The 21,525-nt window shown below is 43.5% G+C and overlaps 1 protein-coding gene across 1 annotated transcript in view; it reads right to left on the bottom strand.

Annotated features, from left to right (window-relative positions):
- Nucleotides 1-21,525, bottom strand: part of man1a1 (mannosidase, alpha, class 1A, member 1) — a 105,578-nt gene that overhangs the window by 67,972 nt on the left and 16,081 nt on the right. Inside the window, exon 2 of the mRNA XM_072362789.1 lies at nucleotides 13,409-13,505. Within this exon, the coding sequence (XP_072218890.1) occupies nucleotides 13,409-13,505 (97 nt within the window). The remainder of the gene's footprint in view (nucleotides 1-13,408; nucleotides 13,506-21,525) is intronic.

Here is a 21,525-nt window from a genome sequence, read left to right as displayed (position 1 = left end):
GTGCGCTGACATCTGATAACGCCACAGCCGTGTGAAAAGAGTTGTGCTTTGGACCCGTTTTGCTGCAACAGAGTGGATTCGACAGCAAAACCCAAACTAAAAGCACCCAAACTATAATTCTGTGGACAGATTAATCCAATTCCTCCTGAAAATCAGGGCCGGACTAAAGAGGAGAGGGAATAAGCAGCACTGAGTGTGTGATGGCATAATCAGTGCCTGTGAAAGGGGAAACCTGCACATCTGGAGAGGCTCCATCTTTTTCTGAGACATATTGCTGCCATCAAATTCTAAATAAATATCATGTTTTCCACAGCATCCGACCTTTTTGGGAGCTGGAGCTGTTTAAAGTCGAAGATGTGACCTTAATCCAGCAGAAATGTTGTGGATGACCTGAACTGAGCCTGCCATTGGACAACCAACCTCCAGCTTTTAGAAATACGGGTATACACCCTGCATTCGTTTAAGTACCGAGCTGCAGAAAGTGTTCACTTTAGCCTCTGGCTCTGGCCAGAAGAAGGAAGGAGGTGCAGCTGCAGTAATCTGTGTGTGGTGTTAGCTTGTCCTACCTCACAACATCTCACAAATGAGAAACTGTAAAACCTTTTACAGCTGTCGGCAGCCGAGTGTTTCTGCCTGTGTGGCTTCAGATTCACCCTCAGATCTACACAAGAATGCTGTCACTCCAGGATGAAGTTGATAAAGATGAGGAAGAAGCAAAGGCAGATGGATAATATAACAAGGAAGCACAGTGAATACAGATTAAGGTGGAACACCATGCTGAGGTACAGACGGGGACGGTAACTAGAAGCTTTGGTGGGTTCAGTTATTGTCAAATTCAGTTGTCCTTCCTGTTTTTTACCCATCTCACATTTTCAGTTCACTGAAGCCTGAAGAGCAACAAAGAGATGACAAGGCACTTCCTTTCTGCCCATTGTCCCATCAGAGCACTTCCTTCCCTCTTGCTGATCTTCCTGTATCTGTGTACAGGTCATGTGACAGATACCGATGGTCAGGGTGACGGGAATACTGATGTGAGAAAAGCAAAGGTTACAAAGCCGATGCCATTTGATCTTTTGAAGAGGAAAATAAATCAGAATTCATGGATAAATATTGAAATGTCACACGGACACGATCGAGTTTCACCCAAAATTTTCCAGAGGATTTCTTTTCTTGCTAAAAGTGCTTTCATCCCGGTAATCAGTGTGCAGCGAGAGGCAAAAGGAGCTGTCGTCAGAGCTATATCTGCAGGAAGAAAATCCTTGAAATGTGAAAAAGCGTGATGCTTTTCCTTTTTATTTGAGTGCCTCAGAAAAGGAAATGCTGCTGTAATTAAAACTAAAAAGCAAACTTAAGAATTGTGTTAAACCAGCATTTAGTGGATCGAAAGAGGAATAAATGATCAAATGGAAAACATTTGCTGCTTTGATTTGTCATACATGGAATTAAACTATGTTGTGTTTAAGTATTTCTAATTTGACCCAGGCTGATAATAAATAATTATGAATAAAAGTAACTGCTAGTTGCAGCTGTGGATGTGTTGATGCCTCATGGCTCAGCACTTAAAATATGGGGTGAGCCTGCTGTGCAAAGATGATACTCGGCCTCCAAGAGGAGCTTTTAGATCTGTGGATGAAGATCTGTAATGTTTGCCACCTTTTCCAGGCCAAGAGAAGCAACAGTCTGCCAAAAATCAGCTGCCAACCATATCAGGAACTTTGTGTCGCCCTCCAGATGGGATGAGTTTAAAAAAAAGAAATGAAAACCCTGACAGGACGCAGCTGAGGTCTGCGGGGTTGGGAAAGTCTGCTGAGCTCGGAGGTGAGGATTTTGCTACAGACTCGAGCACGGCGAGGCAGCAGATGGCACAGCAGAGGGAACGTCTATGAGGCTTGGGTACAACACGAGTCGTGGTGAACGAGGAGCAACGCCACGAAGCTGCAGCAAAGACCGAGCAGCAGGGACGGGCAGCTCCTCAAAGAACGGTGGGAAACAGACCTATTAGCGGAAATTCACCAACAGCAGCGCCACTGCCCTCAGCAACAGGCACAACCGTGTTAAACGCCGCCGTGCTGGAAGCTTCTTCCACAGTTAAAGGGACAACACCTCGTCCTCTCATGAGCCCATCTGAAATAAGACCCTGTCTTTATACAGGGTCCGAGACCTGATGGCAAATCCCATTTCCAGCATGTTATATCAGGTTCAGGGCGATAAACCGAGCGTGCAGCGGTCGAATGAAGACATCACACAGCTGAAAATAATACTGAGACTTAATGAGCAGTCTGAGGCTTTAATTGCACCACAAGACAACTATAAGGCTAGTTAAAAGCATTTTGTTTATTTCTCCGTCTCCACAAAGCATCACCACATAAAACTCTGCAGCAGTGTTCTCCTGATAATTCTCATCAAGCTAACAAACCGAAGGAGAGCAGAAGCTTCAGCTGCAGCTCAAACTGTTTTATCTCCTTCGTTTGGTGCAGATGACGCACACGTTTCTCCGGTGATGTTCAGACTTGTGTTTAAAGTCATGTGGATATGCTTCTCGGGTCGTTGCAGAACTGACGGAGTGAAGAAAGTGCAGCTATTCCAAACAACATCCAGCAGAGCAAGAACGCTTTGAAATGACCAAATTAAGAAGTGGATGAGAAGAGTATTTAGAGAAAATCCCAAGAAGAAGATTTCCATAAAAACAACACTGGCGACAGATCTGGGTTTGTAAGACTGGTTCTTATTCTAATACACGGTGTCTACGTGACATGACTTAAGGTGATTTTCAGGCCTCTCTTAGGTCCTTGTTAGCGTTTTCCGTACATGTTGCTGTATTTAAAACTGATTAAACCAACGCTGTCACATTGAACTGATAGAGTTCTTCTTCCAGAACAATAAAAGATGACATCAACATGCTTTATCTACCCCTGGAGGATGATTAAGTACAACACAAACCTGCTGCTCGTCCCTTCTGATGCGTTCAAGTGCTCCAAGAAGACAACAATGAGGAAGAAGTGGTGGAAAGATGAAAAATGGAGGCGCTCGTGTCCCCATAAGACAAGAATCATCAGTTTTTGTTCTGTGATGGAGAGTAAGAATAGACTTGAGGGGGGGCAGTGGGGCAGAGGGTTAAAAGTGGCAGACTGGGGGTTCAAAAGTCCGTATCCAACAGTATGCTTCTATTCCAGGGAAACTAAATCCATCAGTTCACCTCTGATAGCGTAGCTGTCAGTCTTTAATTCTTCTGCTGTGCCACTCAAAAACAACTCAAATCAGAAGGATATTTAGCTAAAAAACATGTCGGTACCCCCCATGTGCAGTGGATGAAGCAGCAGCAGTTCACATGTTGATTTAATATCTGGATATATGCCACGGCTTTCTTTGCTTTCAGAAACAGAAGAAAAGAGTAAATGTCACGAGGATGACATCATGCTATACGGAGCACAAAGTGTGCCCTCTAAAGTCAGCCGGGCCCTCAAGCTCTGGGTCACGCTGAGCTCTTCGGAGAGGCTCTTTCGCTTTTATTTAGAGCCCTCTGTGGCTCCTAATCCAACCCGAGGAGGGAGCTGTAAATGATGTCACCGCAGCCGTGTGAAGCACACTTCCTCTCCACAATAAAGTCGCTCTGTAACCGTCCAGGTTTGGACTCGGTCTGAGGTGTTCTTTACCCTGAAGCTTTCTGTTTGCTTATGTTCAGGCAGAAACTCTCTGGAAACACTGCGGGACTGGTGGACGAATGAATCAGCCGTCATCTTCTTTTGCACTTTCTAAGTGTTCTCATGTTGATGAAAGACCTTCTTTCTTGATGGGGGTCATATTATGCCTCCTGGGTTTTTTCCCCTTCCCTCAGCACGACATGTAGCTGTGCAAAACGACACCAAAGTTACAGCCCACACCGGAGGGACTTAACTGTGGACGTCCAGCCTTCTCTGGGACTCGATTACACCAACATGTAGCATCAGGCCTTCAAACAAAGACTGAGAAGCTGCCCTTTTGTCTCTGAGGGGTTACAATAAGGACATGATAATAAACATGAGGGAATATAAACCTACTGTAGCACAAGCTGGTAATTAAACACGTCTTTATGGCCCTCTGACGATGTTGGGCCGACTGCTGGACAAAAAAAAACAATTTCATCGATTAGTTAATCTCTGAAAATCAATTTTCTCTTTGACCTCCACCGCTGCTGCTCCCTCTGGGCTTCCACACTTCAGGCCTTGGCCTTCTCTCTGCATCTATTCCCCACAGGGAAGTAAATAACATCTTCTGCAGTGTAACAAACACTGGTCCATTGCAAAGTTGTTCAAAGGTTTCTGCAGCTAACGGCAGCATCCAGCAGAGAGGGAGAAAGTCGAGGTAACTTTAGTGGGATCATTTTCACAATGTATGACAACAACGGGACCCGGAGGAAGGAGGCGATGGAAGCATACTGAAGTATTTTAACTGAAAATACATTCACCAGAAGGGAGAATCACTTTGATATCATTCATTTTATTGCTCAAATAAACACAAAACTCTTTTAGAACAATTTCTTTGCCATTTGTCGTCTTCTTTTAAAGAAAAAATTTGATCAGATTTCATTATTCGCCCTCGTAAGATCACTTTTAACACGGTAGTGCTGCGGTTCACATTCACAGACCGGCGCAGTAGTTGTGGGTTGATTTGACGTAAACATACACTTGAAATTCAACAAGAAACAAGTCTTTGTTATAGATTTTCAGCTACTATTGAAAGCTGCTGAGTCATGCTTTGTGGCATTGATCAGAGGTGCTTTCCTTCCACCATTTTCCACCGTTATTATGTGATGTGGAAGAACGCAAAAGCAATGTTAAGATCAAGTTTTGGACATTCACTGTGTGTGTGTGTGTGTGTGTGTGTGTGTGTGTCTTTTTCTTCTGTCTCGGGAGGGAAGCGTGTCAAATAATAGCCCGAGATTATTTGAGCTTGTTCATTTTGCCCACAAAATAACTGGAAACAACATTTTTCCACCACCAACAAATGAGCACAGGAAAAGGCTGCAAACACCACCTCCTGCCAGCTTTACAAGTGGAGTTATATGAATGTTGAAATGACACGCTGACTCAGCAGTTTCACCTCCAAAATAGCAGCCTCAGCCTTCAAAAGACTGACAGCGGCCAAAGACTTACTGACAGTCTCATCTTGTGAAAATTCTCCTCAACTCGCTGCTTTTCTGCTTCTGCAATGCAAACTAAAGCTCTGATCCCAAATCCTACAAATTGATCCACATCTCAACACTTCGGCCTCGCTGCTGATCCCGTTTAGAGCCAGAAACCATCTTTACATCGAGTCCACGTTAGTTTTTCAGGAGGTCACAGAGGGGCAGGGAGGACAAGCGACGGCTAAGCCTTCGGCTAATCGTGTTATTGAAGGTGGAAAGCACAAAAACACACAGTCCAAAGTGAGTTCACCTCTTGGCTTTGGCTTCCAGAAATGAAAGCGTCAACCGTTTTTGTCAAAGTCACAGCGAAAGCAGAAAATATGATGGCGCTACAGAAAGCTGTGACATGGCTGCTGCTTTTATTCAGGTAGCAGACTGACAGCGTGTGTGTTGTCGTTAACACACAGTAAATGTGTTGTTGCAGACCTGCGGGGGGGCTGGTTCAAAGCCCAGGTGAGATGGTTTGCTGCTCAGTGTGTGTGTGATTAATTACGTAGCTGAAGACCCACGATTCTGTAGGAGAAACCCAGTTAGCATGTGTGTATTCATGAGATAAAACCTCTATTTCAACTCCAGATGTGCCCCCTTATCTGCGTCCCGCCCACCTCGCTGCAAAGAGTGATTTACATCAATTCAGACACAAGCAAACTCGACCCCCACCTCTTCTTCCTCGCACTGACACACACCCACCTGAGGGAAAGCCACGGCAGAATTACTCCATCCATCTAAATTATAAAGAATACATATCTGATGCACACACACATGCACACACAGAGCAGCGAGGGAGCTCAGGCTCCAGAATTATATAAGCAACTAAATGACTTGTCTGAATGATAGACACCAGAAACATTCGTCCTCCTGACTGGTGGATGAGAATATTTTTAGCTGTGCTGGTGACGGCGCAGAGCGCTGAGGCTGTCAGCGTACAGGAAACACAACACTATTATGGGATTGTGGCCAAGAGGCAGTGTGGCACACACAGGCGACATGTGCACACACCTCATTCACCTGCGCCTGATCCAGCATGTCCTGAGAGAGAGTTGGTTTGCATTCTCAGGTCTAAAATCTGTCAAATCTCATGTTAATTTACTGTAAGAAACCCTGAAAACTGTCAAGTAAACACCGGTTTTCTTCAGTCTGAGTCCTGAAACATTTCAAATGGTCCCACAACAAGGTTGGATTCTAAAGACATTTGACATGAAAATATCTGGTCCGTTTCTGCACGTTTTTAAGGCGCTCAAAGACCCCCCCGACCTCCTTAAATTTTCTTCTTATAAGACTTAAGAGTTTCTATTTCAGAGCAGGTCTCACCTCAAAACATTGTCAAAAGTACAGTGAACGGCACCAACATTTTCTCTCCTTCTTTTGTAGCTGCAAACATCAAAAGAAGCCACTAAAAAGTATTTTCTGCAGCTCCTTTGCTGCTATCCTATCACGTGTCATCCCTTAAAACACGTGAAAGTGAAAACCGTCACCATGTGCACAAAGATGTGCCGTATTAGTCGTGTTTGTGCTGCTCAAGGACAAAGGACGGAGTTTTAATCAGCCGGTGGAATAGCCAGCTGGGGGAAATCTAGCGGCATATTAGACCTCAGTTAACAGGCATCTGTGCTGGATTTAAACCAACAACCCAGATCAGTTTCTGGCAGGCAGCTTCCTGCATCCAAAGACCGGCTCATTCTCAATCTGTGTTCTCAAAGAAAACAATTAAAAGTGCACTTTTTAGCACACAAGCATCAGCAGTTCTACACTAACCAAAATGTACTCGGGTTGCAATGTAAACTGTAGATTTGAAGGTGAATAATAAAGGGTTTATGGTGAGGCTTTATTACCGCAGTTACTCCAACTGGGTCCTTCCACTCTCATGATTAAGTACTGGGAGAAGCTGCAGCATCATTCCAGGCGACAAGAGCAAAAAAAAAGCCATTGAGGGGTTTGACATGGACATGGAGGAAAGGCCACAGGAGAAGCAGCCATCACAGCAACCTGGCAGCATCTATGGCAAAGCCTGTCAGTCATCCAATGGCCTTTGAAAGCCCTGCAGGCAGGCAGATAACCTCCACTGGAAAGCCTCCGTGTCTCAGGAGGAGATCCAGGCCGTTTACTTCGTCACACTGCCTGTAGCTACCGCTCCATCCAACTGTCCACAAATATATAACCTATATTTTAGGACACTGTCAACATGTGTCCAACCGAACTGAGGGAGAAAAAGTCCATTCTGACAGTAAAAAAGCTGCCTCGGTTCGCTCATGTTTTTATAAATAAACCAGTGTCTGTCATCTGTTGTCTTATGGTGAGTCGGATATGTGCCAAAACAGCGAGGCTGCCAGGATTTCCTGCATTTGTTGGACTGGTTTCTGCTGCTGTGCATAACCTTTGCTCTGTTCCAGCCTGATGTGCTTCCTTGGTCACCTTCATTTCAGAGGTTTAGATGGAGTCGAACACTTTCAGTTTCTGTTAAATCATGTGATGTGACCCTGCACTGAACTGAAAACAAAAGGTTGCACATGTTGAGATGTGGATGAAGCGTGAACCACGGGTCTGTTAAAAAAGAGGAAACCAAACAAACTCAACACCACAAACATAAAAAGCCTAACTGCCAGAGTGTGTCCTGAAGTCGACTTATTGGTCGATGCGTTCTGGGTAGACTTATTCTGATTGGTCCATTTTTTTTGCCGTGTTAATTTCATACAGCCTGTGGTTAATTTAATCAGGGGGAAAGTACCAAGTGCTAATGGGGGTGTTTTCAGGGACACCCCCCTATGTTTTCACTATTTTGGATCAGCCCAACCCACTACAGGCAGGTAGACTGAAGAACTTCCACGTTATCCAACGTCCGGTGGTTTGCTGAATATTCATTTTTATTTAAGCGTTTCATTTACACTGAGTCCTCCTCTTCCATCCATCAGCAGTGTGGCAGAATTTTACCAAAGTAGATGGCAAATAAATGAGCAAACAACAGTTTGCATATCGCAGCTCGACTAAAACATGGCGTATCATCTAAAAACGGTAATATTTAAATATGATAGGCTGTTAACATCATATTAAACATGTCTTTTTAGTCTAATAATCGTTTATTCGTGTTAAAACTGCAGGCGCCGCAGCAACGGCAGCTTCCCTCAGATACACCCAGAGCACGCTGGGTGTTGAGCCTCCAAACGTAATGCAGTAATGCACAGCTTTATTTCCTTTGCACTTGTCTTGATCTGTTTAATAAAGATCATTTCCCCTGAACTGCCTTTTGTGTTTAACTGCCTTCTTGTGCTGATATCAGTATATTTTCGTTAATAATGAACTATTATATGGCGCAGATGCACGTGATGCAAAACGCTGTCAGAGCCGCCCGAGTCGAGTTCCCTTCTTTCCAATACGATTGACTAATAACGGGGATGACTTTAAATTGAGTTACATAATATAACAGGAACCACTGTACAGCTGGAGGGAAGGTGGTAACTCAGTGGAACTGAGATCTAAATGAACTAAAGACGATACAAAGAAACTTTATGGACAATAATTCAGCCTCCAGGGGACATTTTACTTATTGTGGTCATCAATATCCAGAAGAAAAACCCTTCAATGTATAATGTTGTTAGGTTTTAAGGACATCCATGAGCCGAGCAAGGTTTCTGTGAAGGTACGTCTCAATATTTCTCGAACCTGCAGTATCATAATCAGAGGATATATTTTTAAAGTCTGGCATCTTTACGACCAATGAGGTCGTCTTCAGGCACTTCTATTCGGCGTCTCCCTGAAGCCACAGAAGCCCTGTGCTGGCTGGACGCCTGCATATGGAACCAGGAAAATGCACCTATCCTTGATGGTATGCTAGCAACAGCAATATCCTACTTATAGACAGCTGAGCAGAGAGCTGAAAGATGGAGAGATGGAGCGGAAACGACAGAAGGAGAGTCAGATGCCATCAGCGCCTCTGGCTGCGTTTAATTTTAGCAAACACCATGAATCTGCAACAACTCGAGGGAAGGGCTCTGACACACTCTGGTCTACTTTTAAAAGAGTCGTTGCAAAAATAAACGTGTTCTTCAAAACTTTTTACTTAACAAACACCGTCTGAAACATAAAAAAAGCAGATGAAGATAAGAGAGCAGTTAGATGTTCTGCACACGAGCCACAGCACAGAGGACACAGCAAATGAACTCGATCAACTCTGAGCAGCTTTGACAGGAGAGCAGCTGAAGGGATGGTTTGTGACTGAAATACCACAGAATTCAAACCTGATGACATCATGCTGCTCTCGCTCAATATCTACTCGACACAAACACACATCTGTTGGGAAGCCAGAACACACCAACTGTCATCACAACGTTCCTCCTATTTTCTGACATCTTCATGCAACTAAATCCTGGCTCCTGTATCAGCTCTCCCTCTATGGTGCTTTCATGAGCTGGATGGGTAGCCTCGTGTATGCATGTTAGCATGCTAACATGCTAACCTAACATACCTGTTAGCATCTCAGCATGCTAACATGCTAACTTAACATACCTGTTAGCATCTTAGCATGCTAACATGCTAACTTAACATACCTGTTAGCATCTTAGCATGCTAAAATGCGAACCTAACATGCCTGTTAGCATCTTAGCATGCTAACATGCGAACCTAACATGCCTGTTAGCATGTTAGCATGTGATTAGTGTCTCTAAATTGTCCAAAAAAAAGTGAGTGTGAGCGTGCACGGTTGTGTGTCTTGTTTGTCTCTTGTGGCCCTGTGACGGACAGCTGCGATAGGCTCCAGACGCCCCCCCCCCACAACCCTAAATTGGATGAAGCAGGTAAAGAAAATGGATGGATGGATGATAGTTGAAGTCCATCTTAAATCCCAGTAAAATGCACAACTACAACCAGGGGATAAAACATGTAAACATCATAGTTTAGGCAGAAAACAACAAACATGCTGAGCTTTCACAGATCAAACCTTCACATTTTTTAATAAAAAAAAGCATCAGGTAGGATGGTGAACATCCCCTCAGCCCTGACAGCTGCAGTGTGCAGACGGCTGATAAAGTGTGGCACTTTATCAGCATCTTGATCTTTTCTGATACTACAAAGACGACCTGCGTACTTCCCTATAGCGTGTCACTTAAAACAAGAGTCAGAGTCTGAGGGAGCTGGCTTCAGGAGATTAATGGAAAGACGTTGGCAGGACTATTTAATTAGATGGTGAAAGTCAGAGCTGATACAGGATTTAGAGCAGACTAAACCCTTTTAATCATTTCTGGCACTTTCTTGCTGAAGTGTTTGGGTTGAGAAGGCTTTGGTAATGTTGTTTTATAGAGCAAACCCAAATCAGGGTTGGTTCCCTGCCAAAGTGGTGGATTGAGAAGACAAATATAACTGCCTGCCAACATCTTTTCAGTTTGATACACGGTCAGTTTCTACAGCAAGAAAAACTTTTATTTCTCAAGAGTTCTGCGGTTCTGCACAATTTTCAAAAGCATTTTAACAACATTTACCAAAGGAAATCATAACATAACTAAAGCTGAATTACATTTTTGTTCATGTGTTGACTTACTTCTTATTTACTAGTGAAAAAAACTGAAATTTCGGGATGAACAGTACATTTTGGTAAATATCTTTCAGTTGGAGAGTGGACTCACGTTTGTAGTATTGGACAAATATCAGAGAATTGGTAGAAACCAAATATATAGTGAACACTGCATTAAGGCATCCCTGAATTGGAGGAGGAAACAGCTGATGGAACAGCTGGCGTCTGAGACCGTGGTGTTTTGCTCCTTCAGGGAATAATCACAGCGAAGAGAAATCCGTCCCATCTGCAGTTTCGTTCCAGTTAAAAGCTCCACAGAGAATATGCCAATCGGCCACAACATTAACACCAGGCGAAGGAGTAACCTCATATATTCCATCAGCCCCGACACTGCAGACCTCACCTGGAGCCACTTGTTTTTATTTATGAGCTCTGAACGGGATATTTACTGGCCGAGTTGACCAAACAGAGGAAAAAATCTCATATAAGACACAATATGCTCATTAGGAATATTTAGTAATAGTGTTCACGATCTATAAATAAGTTATTTAAACACATGAGGCGTGTTTAACTCGTGCTCACATAGAAACTGGCTCCATTGTTCACATATTGTACAACACCTGGTACCGGAGGGGTCCACCAGGGGGCGAACCAGTGACAACTTCCACATGTAAACAATAAACATGTTTATGTTTATGCTTTAAAAAAACCCAGACGCTTTTATCCAAAGCCACTTACAAAAGAAAATACTACGTGTCAGAAGTGGGAACAAACATGGAGACCATAAAGAAGAAGTTTTAATCTGGTTAATATCTGTCACATTTGACCAACACTGCCCCCTTTGGTCACTTCCACATTGCAGCTTAGATGCTCGTAGCATTATTTCTCACACAAACGCAGGATTCCCTGCATTCATAACCAGTGATTGCTCGTCATTTAAACAATAAAAGAACAGCCTCCCTTCTTCTTCCTGAAGTCAGTAAAGTTTGATTTGTCAGACGAGTTCTCTGCATATGATGGAAATCACCACAGATATGGACAGTGATGATGCATCATATTTCAGGTCAGGCTAATATTATCATAGTACATCATGTTCTGCTAGAGCTGGAGAAGGCTGTGACAAGATCCTGGGGCCAAACTGTCTTATTTACTGATGGAGGCGAGTCTGCTTGAGCTGCAAACTAAACCTATTTACTTTCATTACAGAACAGATGTGAGGGATTAATACTGAAACAGAAACACTGAGAAAAACTAACAGAAGGAGCTAAAGAAGCTAGTCTAATAATTACTATTCATACAGCAGCAGCATTCCTCTCTCTTTCAGCTTCTTTTGCATATGAAATATCCTCATTAAACATAGGAAAGACATCAAGAAGGAGCGAGTGGTGTTTTCAGGGCAAAGACTGCAGTTATGTGCTAAATATGAGAAAAACATCAACTTGTAGGGCTTTTGTCTCCATTCAACACTTTAACAGATACTCATCACACTCTTTACTCGCCTGATGATTAAAGACATTAAAAGACTCAAGAAGATCAGAGAAAAATGAGGCTACGAACCTGGAGGAGTCACCTTGATTCGGTACAACAAAACAGGGCATTGATGCAAGCTGCAGGTGAGCAGAAACAAACAACACAAACCCTGTTTCCACAGATGCTACAGTCCAATTTCCTTTGTCGATTCACATTTCAAGCAAACAAACTTTTAACACTGCTCAAATGCTCTTTCAAGTAAATAGCAGCTGATTTAATAATGCTTTGATAAGCAGCCTGTGTGTGTGTTTAAGAAGCCAAAGTGAGTTATCATTGAACATATTTCAGCTTCTTGTTTTGGCTGTTTTGGATTGCTCTCACCACTCCTCGTGCTGTCCCAGTCAGCAGGAAGTCTATGTAGAGGAAACACAACCTACCCACAGAGAACACACAAAAATAGCAACAATAGAAATAAAAAAGTTGGTACATTTAACCAGAAAACAGCCAAATCTTCTCAAGCTAAACAGAGAAAAGAAAAGGTGAAAAAGCTGTTTACACAGATGTTCTCTATAAGAACTTAATTAGGTGTTAATGAGTCTGTTTTTTAGCTTTTACTGCTGCTACCGAGCCAAAAAACACCAGTTTATGCTCCTTTTCCCTTCAGCAAACACGTCTATTTCACTTTCAGTCTCCTCTTAAGAACAGATGTAGATCCACTGTTGAGGTGAAACGGGACAAACAAATATATAAAAAGCATCTTTTCTGCTCAGATTCAACACAGAGTAAATGAGTCAACTAGATCCAGTACGTTGGTGTGTCTCCTTATCAGCAGCAGAGGTCCAGCTACTTCCTTCACACATCAACGCCATCTTATCAAAGGCATGCAAAGGCGCCGCACCGCCCCAAACTGAAACCTACACCACCCACGGATGCACACGTCCCCCGTGGTGCTGAGCGCCACTTTCTGTCACAAAGCGGCTGAAAGAGACTTAAAAACTTTGTGTGAAGGTGTTTTTAAGTTACAAAAGAGTAAAACAAAGACAACAAACACTCATTAAGAGTGTAAATGCACGATAACATTAAGAGACGCTCAGATGGATGACAAACTGATGGACATTTTGGCTGCTAATCCAAAGGCCGAGGCTTCGGGTGGAGGGACGCAAGTTCAGTCCTGAGTGCGTTAGTGTGTGTGTGTGTGTGTGTGTGTGTGTGTGTGTGTGTGTGTGTGTGTGTGTGTGTGTGTGTGTGTGTGTGCGTGCACGGCTCTCACTCACCAAACAGATTGCTGGAGTGGCCTTGCTTGGAGATGGGTCTGAGCTCATTGAAACCCCAGGCGTAGCGACGGTAGCTGTCCCAGGCGTGCTTCATCATCTGACGGACGGGAGGAGAAGAAAAGGAGGAGGAGGGAGGAAAAGATGACAGACGAAGAGTTAAAGAGGACAAACAACTCTGAGCTGTAACAACAATTCAGGGTTCAGGCCTCAACTTTACGGTTCAAAATGAAAAATAAAGCACTTTACGCCCACATGAATGCTGCCTAAACATGGCCGCTTTCACCAAAGCATGTGGCTAATGAGCCAAAGAGGCTCCGTGTCTCGACCTTCATCCGCCCACATCCTGATAAAAACAACCAGATGCTCAGTGAAACCACATTTCATCTGAGCTTCACCACATGAATCAGGGTGATGTTTTAAAAAATATGTATTTTAGTTTGAGTAATCTCTGTTTTCCCTCCTTTTTTCGGCTAATAGGGCAGAGCGATTCTATTGATACCGCGATATATATCGATATTTTGCTTCCTGATAAAGTATCGATTTTATGCTGCGAGTATCGATTTATTTATTTTTTTCTAGCATTTTTTTTAATTTGATCTAGCAGATCAGAAAGTTTGGAAGGTGTTTGTGTGTCCGTTTTTGTTTAAAGGTCCGCCTTCCATCAGCTGTTCAAGGTAAACACATTGTCAGGAGTGGAGGGGCGAGGACTTGTGTTGAATTCAAGTCAAAACTGTTTCTTTGTGCTGCTGCCGTGCTTCAGTTTTGTTGTCTTCGCTAAACAGAACAGATTTTTTTTCTTTAAAACAGAATATATTTTATTAAACAATAATATTATTCACAATTCACAGATTTAACAGTTTGGAAGAGTAGCAGCTCATTTAATAAATGGCGTCTCGTCTGCTGAATATCATCGAAGTGCCTGCTAAACCAACACATCCCGCAGCTCCCTGCAAAGTCTGCCGAGTCCCATTATGTGCCATCGAAGCCCCTCAACTCACTGGCAGGAATCCCTAAAGATTAACTTCATCCTAATCGAATGTTGGCTGCAGGCTTTATTGCAGAGCGAACACTCGAACTGAGTCACTTCGGTCCCGGATGGAGACTCTTGTTCTGTGTCTGCAGGTGTCTGTTCTGCTAATCCAGGTTATTCAGCATTGTCCCAGAGCTCTGCAGAACCTGCCTCCAGATTAGACACACTAAATCCCTTTATCCTCCACCTTCAGAGAGATATGTTAACTTTCAGTTCACTGATTGTGTGCGGTTGTCATAAACAGGCTGTAACCAACAGAAACTGCAACTCCCGAATGAAGTCCACTGCACTCCTTGTATATCTTAACTGTAGTCTGGATAAAACAGGAAAATCAGCAAACTACATGTCGTGCACACAACATTACTGTCGCACTGACACAGATTGTTCAGGTGTGACCACTCATTTGCATGTGTAATGCGCTTTCACCTACAACCAGCAGCAGGACTTTCATTATTGCTGCTGAGTCACTCTTAGTCTGCTCTTTGAAGGACAGACACACGCTGGTAATAACAATAATTAAGGGTGATTATTTGCACTGACTGGTACAAATGGTCACAGCAGCCAGTAAACCAGTGGGTCAACAAGTGATCTGGTTCCTGTGACGCGTTTCCAGGGAAACCAGAGTTATTAAAGTAAGTCAGCGAAGCTGTCAAACACACAGACAGTTATTTAGTAAGTCAGTGAGGCAGGAAACAGGCCTGGAAATGCATTTTCTGGGCGGTTATACCACCACTCTACCCCAAAGAACCGTTTAACACCTTTCTATGACCTGCACATACTCTGACCACCAACATGCACATATAATCAGCCTATATACTTTTCTCAGTGACCTGAGGTCTGATTGGGAAGAATTCCTGTGCAATGTTGTTGCAGGAGAACGGCACACTACGAGCAGCGGAAAGAGAAACTTAACGCATCGCACAGCTGCTGCGCACCAGGAGGGAGAAATAAAACCTCAATCACTCATTTCTTCATATTCTGAGGATGAATAGCCTCTGATTTAAAGCTTTTTCAAAAGACAAATAGTTATCAGACGGCACCACATCACCAGCAAAGGAACAGAGGGAGCATGATAACCATGGCGACCCCGTCTGTCAAAAACACGTCACATGCTCATATCCTTTTTCTGAAGACTGCAGCATTCTCATGTGGTTATGGACACACACTAATTGATTTGTGGCTGCTGTGTTTTTCTACTTTTAAGAGTTCAGTCGCAGCTGGACAGGGAGCTCCTCCCCATCCTGCTGTTGCAGCGGCCCTGAAGCTAATTCAGCTGGCTTTCCAGTGAGTCTCTTCTTCAGTGGATGGTCTCTAACAAGTATCTTAAGAATTACCTAGCTTAGCTTAAGCTGTTTAAAATAAAGCAACTTCACTCTTAAATTGCTTGACAGCATTTGGGATGCAGGAGGCCAATTAGAGGTCTGCAACCAGGCTATGACTTCCAAAGACTGTGATGAAACCTAGACGTTAGCAAACAGTCATTATAAAGGCCAGCAGTTAGACGTAAGAGTATCTCACAGCACAAAACATCCTCCTGTGTTAACTCGTATGGTATTTAATGCCCAGGATCCCTATGTGTTGGCTCTAATTGGATTAACTGCTTGGGATTTTCAAGGCTTATTAGGATCTGGTGGCTGAAGCTATTTCAAACATACAATGGCTCAACGCTAATTGGCTCCGTGTTTAAGGTGCAATGGTTTTCTAGGGCACTAATATCAAGTCCAATCTAGGAAAATTATCTTGAATAGCAACACACCTGCTGTTTGCTAAAGAAGCTGCAGACACACACACACACACACAGAGGCTGAGGATATGATTACTTTCAGGAAAAATGCTGCTTGAGATGTACAATCCATTCTTATTCTGCATTATCTGCTCAAAACACTCTGCTGTGGAAGTTATACTGGGGTCAAGAACAAAGAGGAGAGCCCTGTAAAACAGCAACACATTTTCAAAATGATTGACTGAAAAACTGGAACATTTAAATAGGAGATCCTTTTCAAAGACAGATGCTTACCGGGCAGCACCAAATCCAACATTTAGGAGGCAAACCTGGCGTTCATCTAGTATAAGAACTCCTAATCATAGCAAATTGATTAACTGCTGTGCAAAGATTTAGGGTCAATGACCTCACTTGATCCAAGATGCCTTAAATAATCTGCCACTGAGAAAATGAGGGTAAAACAGGAAGGAAGTGTGGGTGTGTGAGTAACTGAAAACTAAAGCCAAAACTCCGGAAACGTATGTACCCAACCGCCTTGAAACAGGTGGATTGTGTCGAAGGAAGTGAGTGTGAAGAGATCAGGAGAGGCGGGAAGGTCAGGAAAAGGGAGTGTGCAGCTTGGTGACAACATGGTTCTGGGGTAGAAACGAACATCACACGAGGAAGACACCCTGCGAGCGAGCAGTGGAGTATATATGTTCAACGGTTTCATTTCCTGCTGGGGCGGTCAGACCAGCGATAAAGATACATATGAGGGAAAACGCCCAGCTCGCAGGGAACTAACTGTTTTTACAAATGAACCGCTGTCCTGAAACGTTTCAGACGTGCTCTGTAGGGGCTGTGAATACAAGCAGCTTTCATTCCTCCATGTGGACACAATGCAAGCTTCCTTGTGTCCTCCCAGGTGTGAACACAGCATCCCATTATCCACAGCATGTACAGCTGGTAGCGCTGTTTGCACACCAAACGTGGTGCGTTTAAATGGCGTACATCTGCTTAAACAGGCTGATTAAATCTGTTCCCACTGCCAGAAGCAGCTCGTTTACCCTCAGTACTGTGAAGGCAACACTGTATTCAGAGCTGCTCCCTTAACTTAGCCCATCTCCCAAAGGACAAGGCTGTGAGAAAATTAAACTCCTTTATTATTTTCCACTGGATCGGGCGTCTTCATATCGATGAAGTGTCATCAGGGATCCTCCTTCACCACTGATGATGTGCAGTAAACAAAACACAGCGACTTACAGACACCGCGCATATTTCTTGTTGTGAAAACGCATTTCCAGCAAAGAATTTCCAGCTTTTAACGCCACGTCTCAAAGACAACTGCAGAGTGAGTTTGGAGCCAATTCTCTGCTGTTCTTGAGTAAAACTGGGTCACAAAGGTCACAAAAACTGCATGTCAACTGACCAAGAAGCACGAGTATCAGCTCCACAAAGTAAGTGGAAGAAGAGGAATTATATTTAAAGATTATTTGATCAGAAAACACATTTAATTTGAATACAAAGCCAACACATTGGCTGTGATCAATAAGAGAAAACAAACCAAAAAGACGAAAGAAGTCCAAGCTTCACGGATAAAATGCCAGGTGGTGTGAAAAGGGAAGTTATTCATGAATAAATCTCAACATCTCTTCTGCTTTTATAGCAGTTTGTGTCCAAGCACACAGGCAGCAGCTCCTTCTTTTTATAATTTCCCTGAAAGCAATCTGACTTCCTGTTTATCTGTGAGGAAAAGCACACATCAGTATAAACACAGTAAATAATTAAAAAAGCTGAATTTGTCCAACTCTAACGAGCTTTAAAGTGAACATCTGGTCTGAGCTTTCTGTCATTTCTTTAAGGAGTCTTCAGGAATAGTTCTCCAGGCTTCTTGAAGGACATCCCAAAGCTCTTCTTTGGATGTGGGCTGCCTTTTGTTCCGTTCTCTGTCAGATGATCCCACACTGCTTCAATAATGTTGAGGTCCGGCTCTGGGGAGGATTCATCCCTCCATAAGACCTGTTGCCACTGATTTTCAGTCCACTTCTTGTGTCATTTGGCATAGCTCAGCCTTTTCTCCCTGTTTCCCTTCCTTAAGAATGGCTTCTTGACAGCCACCCTTCCATGGAGACCATTTCTGATGAGGCTTGGGCCAACAGTAGATGGATCAGCTGAAGGTCCAGATGCATCTCTCAGGTCCTGTCAGGTCTTTGCTGGATTTTTTCCTCTTTCTTAAGGACATCACTTTCAGATCCTGTTCATCTGCTGTAGATAGTTTTTTAGGCCTGACACTTCTTCTTTTGTCCTCCACTTGTCCACTTTTCTCAAATGTTTTAAGGACACACTGCACACCATGCTGAGATATGCCAAGTTTTCAGCTAATAGCTCCTTGGGAATCACCTTGTTGCTGCAGAAATCCTGTTTTCTGTCTGTCAAACTGTGTCATCTTTGCTGTTTTTCCAAAATTTACAAAAACAAATGGGAGCCAGCTTCTGGTAGCAAAGCATGTAGATACAACTCTGGTCCATCCCCTCAGTTGGGTGCCTTTTTTATGCTTAAATGATGATAAGTCAGTGTAAAGTGGCTCAACAATCAAAAACAGACTCTATGAAACCATGTAAAAATGAAAGCAATACTTATTTTCATGTGCACAGTAAGGCAATATCTCAAATTATGTGGTTTTGTTAAAATGAGATATCGCAGAATGATGAATTCATAGAAGATTGACCTGATTTGTGTCAGAGGGAATGGGCTGCATTAATTACACAGCTGATTGGGTTGGCAGACAGAGAGTCCTTCTGCGTAATATTGAGCTGAGAAAGCTGAGAAAAGCAGCCACAACTGATCACAATCATTCTGAAAGGGAAAAGCAGAGAGAAGCACGCTGCTGATAGCAAATTTACAGCTTATGAAGCTCCCTTTTGAGGGCCATTAGGCTTCAACACAGACAGCAACTTATGCTGCTTGATTTGTTGATGCGCTTCTTCTTGGGTTTGTTTTCCAGGGACGTGTGTGTTTATGTTTCCCAGAATTAAAAAAACTGTTACTGCTTTTCTTTCATCCATATCTCTGAATACAGACAGCCACTGCTGCTGGTTCACGCAGGCTGTGCACATGGCTGGAGTTACTCACCCCGCCTTTATGGGAAGAACAAAGATCTCACTGTGATCAAGTCTTTGAAAGAAGCCTCACAAAAACATCCATCTTATGCGGTGCAGGTAACACCTCCCGGATATATTCGTGGATCTCAGAGACAAAGAAAAACACCTGAATACATTTCAGGTGGATAATGAGACAAAGACTGACAGCTTTAGCATCAAAACAACAGAGCAACCTTACGCCTGCACAGGGGATACTGTCAAAGGCCTGGAAAATGTTAGGAAGAAGCATCAAGATAAGTAAGTGCTGGTAACATCTCACAGGCCGGTTCAAGGGTTATTCCTGGCCTCCAGCGGCAGAAGCAGATAACAGCCACACACACGATGGCGTTTGTTATTTTAAACATGCCGCAGCACGTTTCAGAAGCACGCATCTCGTCTTTTTTGGGATGGCAGCCACGTTAAGCTAATCGGAGCAGATGTGGTGGGAAGGGCACGAATGGAAAAGAAACTCAGGTCAGCTTTATAAAAAGACTCCATACTGTGTTATGCTGTGGAGCGACGGCGCTAACCGCCGTTCCACGTGCAGCTCGAGCTTTCTTTTCCACTATAAAACACGTGCATTCGTCTACACCCACGGCTAAATTCACTGAGCCGAATCGTAGCGTTCGGGCCACGCCGACGGGTCCAATGACCTCTGAATTAAATCAACACTTTCTCATGACAAATAAGTTCCGCCCACCACGGCAGGACAGTGAAAGCAGCACGGTGCGTTTACATACACTTCATTTATCTGGACAGCAGTCTCAGCATACACGTGCAGGAGGGGAATCGATGTATTGATCAAAGAATGTCTGACTACACCACGGCAGGTGCTCCCTCCCAGCTTGTTACCGTCAGGCTTTTTTATGTTCGACACCATAAAAAGCTGGAGGAACACTTTGTGCTTTTCATATATGCTGTGCACTTCTTTTTTTACCCCAAGATGCATGCTATCTTCTTCTGTTATGTCCCAGTTCCTTTGGTTTCTTTCATGTCAAGGACCGGGACTGGAGCGGTGAAGCCTGTTATTGTCCCATGAACTCCAGCCTGAATGAGGCAGAAATACATCCTCACATGTACACATCTAAACCTAAACATGCAGATGAATTTTAATCTCAGTGAGAGGGTGAGACTGAAGCAGAAATCTGTTCATCACGGCCCACCGACCCTCCTTCTGCCTTGTCCTTGTTAAGAGGGACATCATTAGGTTTCGCACGTCGCGACAGATGTGGAAACTTCATCGTTAGCACGCCGGGAAAGAAAAGCTCCTGCCCAACTTAACTCTTTCTGTGGACCAACACTGTTTACACTGAGTTTATTGTACATTTTAAAAGTCCAGTTAAGGTGCGATTATAACTCATGTCACATGAACATGCTGACCCGTTATAAGCTACAACGGTGTTTAATGGTCCATACAAGTACAGCACAACAGCAGCTGCGGATGCAGTTGGTGGCACAAGCGTCTTTGCATCGTTAAATTTAGAGCAGCATGCAAATTAATTCATGTACAAACAGTTAGAAGAGCAAATAAAAGGGCCGTTAACCCGGGAGCAGCGGCTGAAAATGAAGTTTGCACAAGCAAAAAGGAGGATACGCTAATTTCAGTCCTCTGGTGTGAAGCAGGTTTCACCAGATTCTTATAAATCATGCAAACTTTATACAGTTTCATTGAAGAATTCATAGATTTCGATCATTTATCAGCATTATGACCAATATAGAGTCAGTACAGATACCTGCAACTCTAAGGGAACATTCAAATGCTGTGGTTTGAAAACTCTGCATCAAACTATGTGGATTGTGGTGGAACTCGAGCGCTGTGCGGAAAACATTATGCACCGAAAAGGCGTCCAAATATTCACAAAATGATCAACAGTAACGTCCAATCATGGCAGCAGGTACGAAAGGTTTTGGCCTCCAAAGGTTTTTGAATTTGAGGTGAGAAAAGATCTCCAACTGCTTTATTTTTATACTGTCAACACAAAGGCGTGTTCAGTTAAGCTCAGATAACCCTGTCATTTTTCAGTTTTTTTAGCACAATCAGCCTGTGTGGCGAGTTAATTAAGCAGAAAACAGGAGTTCTGTTGTAACAGCTCCTTCTGGGCCCACAGAGCTTAATTTCTCACCATTTTCCCACCTCATCTCCCAACATGTTCTCACCCCCCAGAGTGGGACAATACCCTCCTGAGCGACCGGCTCTTATGGGATCAGAGAAGGATCTCCAAAGCAGATTAGTATTTCTACAGCC

This window comes from Leuresthes tenuis, unplaced genomic scaffold (genome assembly GCF_036924035.1).
Source record: "Leuresthes tenuis unplaced genomic scaffold, fLeuTen1.0.hap1 SCAF_13, whole genome shotgun sequence".
In the NCBI taxonomy this organism is placed as follows: Eukaryota; Metazoa; Chordata; class Actinopteri; order Atheriniformes; family Atherinopsidae; genus Leuresthes; species Leuresthes tenuis.
The sequence above is the reverse complement of the archived record's forward strand: the minus strand, read 5'-3'. Positions and strand labels throughout refer to the sequence as shown.